The sequence below is a fragment of the Oncorhynchus mykiss genome, chromosome 27 (assembly GCF_013265735.2).
Source record: "Oncorhynchus mykiss isolate Arlee chromosome 27, USDA_OmykA_1.1, whole genome shotgun sequence".
NCBI classification, from domain to species: domain Eukaryota; kingdom Metazoa; phylum Chordata; class Actinopteri; order Salmoniformes; family Salmonidae; genus Oncorhynchus; species Oncorhynchus mykiss.
The window spans coordinates 31,687,375-31,697,332 of record NC_048591.1 but is presented as its reverse complement, the minus strand read 5'-3'; the positions used below and the strand labels follow the sequence as shown (position 1 = coordinate 31,697,332).

General features: G+C 44.1%; 1 protein-coding gene across 3 annotated transcripts; it reads left to right on the top strand.

The window, feature by feature from the left end:
- Positions 1–1,418: 1,418 nt before the first annotated feature.
- Positions 1,419–8,526, top strand: gpr55a (G protein-coupled receptor 55a). 3 transcript variants are annotated; one of them, XM_021588379.2, is made up of 3 exons: positions 1,419–1,563; positions 4,416–4,601; positions 6,379–8,526. In XM_021588379.2, exon 3 carries the CDS (start codon positions 6,383–6,385, stop codon positions 7,400–7,402), a length of 1,020 nt encoding a protein of 339 aa, XP_021444054.2. In that variant the 5' UTR covers positions 1,419–1,563; positions 4,416–4,601; positions 6,379–6,382; the 3' UTR covers positions 7,403–8,526. The 3 variants fall into 3 exon arrangements, with proteins under 3 accessions (XP_021444054.2, XP_021444056.2, XP_021444055.2); XM_021588380.2 differs by lacking the exon at positions 1,419–1,563 and adding an exon at positions 4,126–4,275; XM_021588381.2 differs by lacking the exon at positions 4,416–4,601 and having other exon boundaries at positions 6,379–8,525.
- Positions 8,527–9,958: the final 1,432 nt, after the last annotated feature.

Genomic DNA, 9,958 nt, shown 5'->3' with positions numbered 1-9,958 from the left:
GGCATGAGTTCAACTGAGAATGGAGGGGATGGGTGACGTCCCCCAAGATGATGAGAGTTTGCTCGTAGAACGAGGCCTGGATACGGAGGGACACACCAGTGACTTTGGAGCAGGTTTTAACAATGGGTTAGAGACCTGTTTGGTTACCAAATTGCTGAACACTACAGGGTCAACCTCTGTGTCAGTAGATGCAGCTAACTGGAACAAATTGTCAGCCAGAGACTCCACACAAAAAAAGTAAATAGTCAGATTAAGCACAAGCATTTTCAGCTAGGTTAGCCAAAACTCTCAAATCTCTGGCTGTCTCTTGCATTCGTGTAGCCATATTGCGTATCAATCTTCGTACTCTGATACCGATCAACCAATGGGAGTAAGGTTACCTGCATATATATTTATGGATTTATTTATGTATTCATAATTGTTTTTACTTTGGCCGTCTTGGTCCTCCATAGACTGGAAGATCACTCATTCAAAGTAGGAAAAGTGAGACGGAAATGAAATGAGGATGTGGTTGTGGTGGTGATGTATGCTATGTCGTAAGGACATTGTTCTCTGCACTACAGTATCAGACAGACCTCTCAGGAAAAAGTCTACTTATGCTTTCAGGCAATAACCATAGTTTCCAGAGAGCTAGATTACATATTTAGTAGTTATATTTCAAACACACAGACAAACATTAATTTTTGTTGGCTCCTGGCAGTGTACTCAAGATATCCCCTGGCTGTTCCTGTGGCTCCCTCTAGTGCCTCTTTGTACGAAAGGATAACATGATATTTCACTGTTTCAGACTTTTCCAGACAGTCTCCCACTCATACTGTATGTGAATGTGTGCATTAGCAATGACAGTTGTTGGAATCATGATATTTCACTGTTTCAGACTTTTCCAGACAGTCTCCCACTCATCCTGTATGTGAATGTGTGCATTAGCAATGACAGTTGTTGGAATCATGATATTTCACTGTTTCAGACTTTTCCAGACAGTCTCCCACTCATACTGTATGTGAATGTGTGCATTAGCAATGACAGCTGTTGGGATCATGATATTTCACTGTTTCAGACTTTTCCAGACAGTCTCCCACTCATACTGTATATGAATGTGTGCATTAGCAATGACAGCTGTTGGAATCATGATATGATAAAAAATAAGATTTACAATTGGAAAACTTTTCGTATACAGCTTGGTTTCTTCTAGAAAATACTAAAAGACAAACTCCAACCTGCGTAGGAAACATATATAGTTATATCAATGGGAAACCCCTTCTGTTAACATACACATCTTACAGAGGCAGTGAAAAGTTTCACATCAAAAAACAACAGAGCATGCTGAACCACGTGAGCGTGGCCTAAGCAGAAACTGCTTCCACGGTATGTGCTCAAACCACACAATACTTGATGACTGTCTTCCTTTAACTATGCAATCTAGTCAACGAAAGTGGCACTAGACTAGAAGTAGTGGCATGACAGGCTGTCTATTGTAGGTGAAAGTGTGTCTTACCATCAAGTATTCAAAGCCAAAAGGTTTGGTTCTAGTTGAGACGAGATAATTATCCCAACACGATTTCGGTGAGTGTTTTTTTTTCCGTAGCCTACTGTAATACTTTTGAACAGGAGTTTTGCTCCCAGTTCGTCACTGCATGCTTTATAGAATTAAAAGCACATCATACATTTACATTCACCCACGGTTTCTGCTATGCTGTTGTGAGATGTCGTATAATCTTAAATCCTCTAGAGACATTTAAATGTCACTATCCCTAAAACAATGGAAATACATTTTAAACACAGGCACTTTCTACAATGGGGAAAAATCACACCGTTCAGACCTTTTCAGTAGTGATTCCGTCTCTTTTCAGTGAGTTGGCTCATTCAACTCAGCTCACCAAAGTCAAGTCAAACAGATTGTGATAGTTTGACTATGATTGGTGTTAAAACAATTCTAATTAAATGTATAAATGAAATCATACTCTACCTTAACCACAATGTATTTTAAAATGCATTGGTTTGTTATGAAAAAGAATGCTATTAAACATTGTGCATTTAAAGTATAACTTTTTAATGTATATAAACAAAGTGCATATAAATGTAACAATTCAAAACAAATACAATCTGAACATAATAATAGAATATTGCACCATATCAAACAAAAATAAATAACTATGTGCAAAACTGCAGCATCCCACTTAAAACATTAAACTGGTCCCTCTTTATGCTCTCTTCTTTATTGCCATGTTATAACCAGTAGCACACAGCAATGCTGATCATATTTTGCTTTTATGAGAGATTTGCATTCAGAAATGCAAGCTGCCTCACATTCGAGGGGCTGATGCGGTTTCTTCTCTCTAATTATTTGTCCAGTTTTCGAGAAGACTCTCTCAGAGGGAACGGATGTGGCCACTATGCAGAGTCTCCCTGTCATGACTTTAGTAAGCCGTGGGTAGACAGAGGCCTTGCTCTTCCACCAGGAGGGGCTCCTCCAAATAGGATCAGACCTCCATTATGACATTGCTGAGGGATTCCTTCGTGCTGCATCCCCAGTTGCTCTCTCGTCAAACAGCTCCACACAGCAGGGTTTTGTGGCACTACTGCTGGTGCTTCTGCTCCATCTGATCCCTCTTCCTCCTGTTGCCCTGGTGCCTGAGCCAGCTGACTGCTGGGGCTGTTCCTCCCTGCTGCTGAGGTTATTCTTTGAATAGCCTCATCAATCGCTCTGGCATCACTGAAGGCTAACTTCTTAAACCTGGGGTCAAGTGCAGCGGTTTCACATGTCGTATGGTTACATTTCCTTCTCTCTGGCGGCTGGCTGTGATTCGCTGCAGACCCTAACACATGAGTATCATTTTTGAGGTTGTTACATAGTTGAAAAGAGAGAACAGTAACTTATTAGTTCAGGTTCATGTTTTGTCTACTGATACTACATTCTCATCTACTGCTCATATACATATATAATACTGGATTAAATAATGATGTAGTAATAACTGCTTACTGTACCTCTCCACAGTGACCTGCTCAAAGGGTTACAGGACTCTGCACACCTCCTCCACCACCTCCCATTCCTCTTGGATCAGAGCATCAACAGGTGCATTGACAATGGCCAGGGTAGAGATGATGGCATCCTTTGACTGAAGAAACCGCCTCAACATATAAAATGTTGAATTCCACCTTGTAGTTCAGTCTTGTTTAGGCCTCAGCTCAGGCATCCCCATCTGGCGTTGTGTAGACTTTAGTTTTCCAGCACCTACTGTGCTCCTGTGGAAGTATTCCACAGCTGCTTTCACTTTGTCCACAGTGGGCTTCATCACCTTCAGAGCATATCTTACAATCAGGTTGATTGTGTGGGCAAGACATGGATGATGGGTCCATTTAAACATTTTCATGGCTTTGGTTATGTTAGCTGCATTGTTTCTGACACAACAGACCTCTTTTCCATCTACTGCCATTCTTTGGTCACTCTCAACAGTTCCTCTGCCAAGTTCTCTGAGGTGTGTCTGTCGCTGAACTCAAAGCAGTCAGCTAGACATTGAAAAATCTTCAATGAAGTGACATGTAACTGACATGTAAGAAGTGGTTACCCTTGATGTCCAGCAGTCAGTGGTAAGGCAAACTGCAGTAGCTTTTTGGACTCTTCCCCACACTAAAGCCTGTGTGCTCTCGTACAGTTGTAGAATAAGTGATTTTGAAAGGGTTTTCCTGCTTGGAATTGTGGACACTGGATTTAGACTATTGCTATAGTTTCTAAAACCTCTGTCCTCCACGATCGAAAATGGCTGGAAATTGGTGGCAATAATTTTAGCAAATGCAATATCAATTTGGCCTTGGCTACAGACATAGACTTTGGCATAAATTGGTCCATAGAAGACTGCGTAGCTGTGCGTCGCGGAGTAGGCCTACTTGACTGAGTGGATACATCTCCACGTGTGGAGGTGCTGGCTCCACCACTATCACTAGCAGGCCTATTAGTTTCTCGAAGCTCCGCTACAGCTAGCTTCACAGTTGGGTGCACAGTTCGCATACACCGGTGTAGGTTGTGTGTAGAATCGGCTTTATATGAGATTTTGTTTTGGCAAATTCTACACTGTGCTCTAACATTGTCTACATTATTAAAATGCATCCAAATGCTACTGTGCTTCCGACTCATTTTCCAGCTGTTGTTTTCACAGCTGTCCTTCTTCTCTCTCCTCGGCTGCTAAGTGTGTGACTGTGAGTGTGTTGGCTCGGCTCTCCCTCATGCATCTTTGGTTCATTGGTTGACACTTCGTGTCTGATTGACAGGAACAACAGGTGAGGCTGTTAGTCTGTGCAGACAGAACGAATGTGTGTGCGCTTGAGCATTTCTTTTTTTCGTTCTTTGAATTAGTTAATTCTATTAATTTCAATCTTTAATTATTCATATCTTTATTTTTTAATTTTTTTATAAATAGATTTGGCTCTTCTGATATGCGAACCAGCTCCCAACGTTCACCTACAATAGCCGGTTCTTAGAGCCAACCAGCCACGTCTTGCTTCCGGACAAGCTAAACACCTTCTTCGCCTGCTTTGAGGATAACACAGTGCCACCGACACGGCCCGCTACCAAGAACTGTGGACTCTCCTTCTCCATGGCCGAAGTGAGTAAGACATTTAAACGTGTTGACCCTCGCAAGGCTGCCAGCCTAGATGGCATCCCTAGCCGCGTCTTCAGAGCATGCGCAGACCAGCTGGCTGGAGTGTTTACGGACATAATCAATCTCTCCCTATCCCAATCTGCTGCCCTCACTTGCTTCAAGATGTCCACTATTGTTCCCGTACCCAAGAAAGCAAAGGTAACTGAACTAAATGAGTATTGCCCCGTAGCACTCAAGTCTGTCATCATTAAGTTCTTTGAGATATTAGTTAAGGATTATATCACCTCTACCTTACCTGCCACCCTAGACCCACTTCAATTTGCAATTTGCGTCTGTGGACCCCAATAGGTTCACAGACGATGCAATCTCCATCACACTGCACACTGCCCTATCCCATCTGGACAAAAGGAATACCTATGTAAGAATGTTGTTCATTGACTGTAGCTCAGTATTCAACACCATAATACCCTCCAAGCTCATCATTAAGCTCGGGGCCCTGGGCCTGAACCCCGCCCTGTGCAACTGGGTCCTGGACATCCGAACAGTCCGCCCCCAGGTAGTGAAGGTAGGAAACAACACCTCCACTTCGCTGATCTTCAACACTGGGGCCCAACAAGGGAAGCATGCTCAGCCCCATCCTGTACTCACTGTTCACCCATGACTGTGTGGCCACGCACACCTCCAACTCAATCATCAAGTTTGCAGACGACACAACAGTAGTGGGCCCCAACAATGACGAAACAGCCTACAGGGAGGAGGTGAGGGACCTGGGAGAGTGGTGCCAGGAAAATAACCTCTCACTCAACATCAACAAAACAGAGGAGCTGATCGTGAACTTCAGGAAACAGCAGAGGGAGCAAGCCCATATCCACATAAACTGGACCGCAGTGGAGAAGGAGGAAAGCTTCAAGTTCCTCTGCGTACACATAACTGATGATCTGAAATGGTCCACCCACACAGACAGTGTGATGGAGAAGACGCAACAGCGCCCTCAGGAGGCTGAAGAAATATGTCTTGGCCCCTAAAACTTTTACAGACGCACAATTGAGAGCATCCTATCGGGCTGTATCACCCACCGCCTGGAATGACAACTGCACTGCCCACAACTGCAGAGCTCTGAATAGGTCAGTGCAGTCTGCCCAACGCATTACCGGGGGCAAACTACCTGCCCTCCAGGACACCTACAGAACCCAATGTCACAGCAAGGCCAAAAAGATCATTAAGGACCACCCAAGCCACTGTCTATTCACCCCGCTATCATCCAGATTGCGAGGTCAGTACAGGTGCATCAAATCTGGGACCGAGAGACTGAAAAACAGCTTCTATCTCAAGACATCAGACTGTTAAATAGCCATCACTAGCCGGCTTACACCCAGTTACATAACCCTGTACCTTAGAGGCTGCTGCCCTATATGCATGGACTTGTAATCACTGGCCACTTTAATAATGTGCACATAATGTTTACATACTGCTTTACTCATCTCGTATGTATATACTGTATTCTATTCTGCTGTATTTTAGTCAATGCCACTCCGACATAGCTCAATCTAATATTTATATATTTCTAAATTCAATTATTTTACTTTTAGATTTGTGTGTATTGTTGTGAATTGTTAGATATTACTGCATTGTTGGAGCTAGGAACACAAGCATTTTGCTACGACCGCAATAACATCTGCTAAATATGTGTATGTGATCAATATAATTTGATTGGATTTGTGTCGTAAGTGAAAGTGCAATGACATTTATATGCGTATTCTATTTCCCTCTCTGTTTGCAGTAAAATGCCAGTGTGTGAAAGGGACGTGTGCTATATACAATGGATTGTCTACGTCCCCACGTTCGTGGTGGGTTTACCCCTCAACCTGGCCACCCTATGGCTCCTCCTCTTCAGGATCCGTCGATGGACTGAGTCCACAGTCTACCTCAGCAGTCTGATCATCAACGACAGCCTTCTCATCTTTTCTCTGCCCTTCAAGATATACGCCTTTGGCCGCACCTGGGGCCTGAGCATGGGTTTCTGCACCTTCCTGGAGAGCCTGGTGTTCGTCAACATCTATGGGAGCATCGTACTGATCGTGTGCATCTCGGGCGACCGATATGTTTCTCTGCGGTTTCCATTCAACAGCAAGCGTCTACGCTCGCCACGGAAGGCTGCCCTGGTATGCCTGGCTGTGTGGGTGACGGTATTCGCTTTCACCACACCCGTCTATGAGCTCCACAACAAAAACACCACTAGCCTGCACAACAACAACGAAACCAGGTGTTTCGAGGGATTCTCCAGGGAAACCTGGGGGAAGAAATGGATCATTGTCGCCATGGAGACGGTATTCACAATCAGCACTGTCACTATGTTGTTCTTCTCAGTGCGCGTGATGCAGATCCTGAGTGACATGCGGCGTCGGAACCCGCTGGACAAGAAGGTGAGGGACAACAAGTCCGTGAAGATCGTCCTGAGCAACCTGGTGGCCTTTATGCTGTGCTTCATCCCGTACCACGTGGCCGCAGTCGTCTACTTCCTGGCCAAGAACGGCACAGAGAACCCAGACGTCATCGACCCCCTCAGAGACTTCGTTCACATCAGCACCTGTCTGGGCAGTGTCAACTGTCTGACGGACGGGGTCTGCTACTACTTCATCCTGAAGGAGAACCTGCTGACTGCCAGCCAGGAGAGGAGGAGGATGTCCACTAGAGGGAACAACATGGCAAAGCCCGGGGAAATCAACCAGCATCCGATGGACAACATCATGGTCAAGGGACCCAGAGAGACAGGATCAGACAACCAGGTCACTGGAGATCGATAGGACTTGCTAGATAGATGTGGTTTATCGGAGTGGAGTGGAGAGCAGGGTGGAGGCGATTTCCCTGTAGATGGATGGCTATTATCTCTATCTGGGAAACGGAAACTCAGATCACCACAACAGAGAGGAGACAAGTCTCATGAAAGACTCTCGAAGAATGAATGACTGGTGTTAGGTTCTAATTCTCAGAGTAAAAAACTCAAAGGACATTTATGAAGCTTAACCAAGTTTATTCTGCCCAGAGGGTCAATACAGCTGCATTCAGATAAAAACATTTTACACAAGCACTGATATTTAACTTTTCCTCATAGGCTGAGTCTCTTCCTACCCATCTGTACAAACATAATTCTTACTGCTAGGCAGGACACTAGTGATACGGGCCATCAACTTTTATTTCTCCCTTAAGGTGACCTGACCTGACCTCAACGCCCCTCCATCACTAATCCACAGCTCTCTCCCCCTATCAATGCCTGCCACATGTAATCGCTTCTGATGGGTGTCACCTTGGGGTCATGATAGTGGCTGCACCAAATTATTGATGTATTACAATAATTGATTATGCTTATGTTGTATGAATAGAAGGGGAAGTGCTATAAGACGCTCCCCCACTACATTTATAGGGTCCTGGACCACAGATGAGCAATATATTCATTATAAGGTTTAATACTGTTCCACAGTTCTTTTCTAGTCTCTGCCTCTTTTAAGAAACGGTCTGAGCAGATATGTGAGCCATTGCCGTCAAAACAGAGTGTCTGTAAGAAAGCACCTCAAGGCTAAAAGAGATACATAGACACAGACCCCTGCAGGGGAGTAAATAGATAGGAGACAAGTCAAGCATACCACTGTAAGCCACACGGGAATGGAAAATTACTGCTGGGCTATAGTTTCCTCCTGCAAGTTTGTATAACTGTATATGCATGGGCTGTGTCTCATCAGTAGAAGGTGTTGATGTAGGCAGTTACATTACTAGGGGTTGACTGCAAGCATATTAAAGCAACTTTGACCTTTTAAATTTTGCAGAACTTACTCTGAAACATGCATGCTGTGTTTCCGTTGTCAACTTCTGTCTGCAATTGCATTAATAAAGGTTTGATTGATTTACTTAAAGAAGATATTGTCTGATTGCTGATTTTACCAATAAGCCAATGATTGACAAGGAACAAGGAACCTTTCCCAACACTTGCACTCAACACATTCCAAGCTTAGTTGCACACACTATATACCTTCCTCCTATAACCATTAACTTCTGGTGTAGACCCTCTAAACCTCAGCACTCCATCAGTGACATGAATAAGTATATTTCATATTCTCAGAACCAAACAGTCCCTCCTCTCGAACAATAGCTTCCTACTGTTCAACTTACTTAAACTTGGAAATTACTTATAAATGAACAAACAATGATAACAAAACATTCACCGTGAGGCTTACAAACTCAGAGACGTATGGCCTCTGATCTATGATCACAACAAACACAATCTTAAGTTCCATCTCTCATCACACAACAAAATGACATTCCAGCTGAAGCTGTTGGCTTCCTCCCCTCCAGCTGGAGCTGCTTTTAGTTTCTCCAGTTTCTCCTTCTAGTTCCTAAGAGAGTGATAGCATGAGACTTGGAAAGCAACAAACAGACACACAAAGCATAACATTAACAATGTGGTAAGCTATGCATAATTATATACGCATTAAAACCCAAAGTCTGAGACCATGACAATTCCCACTTTCTCTTCACCTGACTCTATGCCTCCAGGATACTTTTCTGCTGGATTTCACAAAAATGACAACCCTAAAAAGCCTCCTCATGCTTTTGCCCAGTCTTCCCCTTTCCGGCCCCATTTTCTGAGAGGTGTTCCCTAGCCATGTCATTTTCACTTTGTTCCCTATCTCCTCCATTGCCACCTGATAGGCAAGTACGCATCCCTAATCAACGCTACATCCTCTTGAGGTAACTCAGCACTGTATGTGCTTTCACATCAATGCCTTCAGCATGTTGTTTAGAGTACAATTACCCCAACATCTATCCTCTTTCATATTATGCATTAACCAATAAAGCAGCTAACCCAACCCAAGTATGATGTTTAAATTAGACCAAACCCATCTGCATGTCTACAGTGGAATCTAGTCGCTCTCTCTCTCTCTCTCTCTTTAGCTCTGCTTCCTCTGTCATGGTGTCTTCAAACTCACCCATTATGCATCTGGACCTCACTTCACGTGAGAACTATGCACCCACCGAGGTGAGATATGACGACCTTTAACGCTGCAGGTGCTGTAAGAAGTACTGTATGTGGACCAGACCAACACTGTCCCAACACCCCCGCCTGGTCTATCTTAATGTACACTCAATCTCCAGAATTCAGCCCGTGCTCTTGGTTATCTCCGGCTCCTCATGTGCTGCTTTCACCTGAGGATATACACACTGCAACACATGGGTCATTTCCTGACAACATAGACTCTCCTCCTATGTCAAGATCACTAATTTGGGACATTTGAATAACAGCCTCCCCTGTACTCCCATCGGTCTCCCAGTTACCAGTGATCCGGGTCACAGCCCCAATGTAAGTT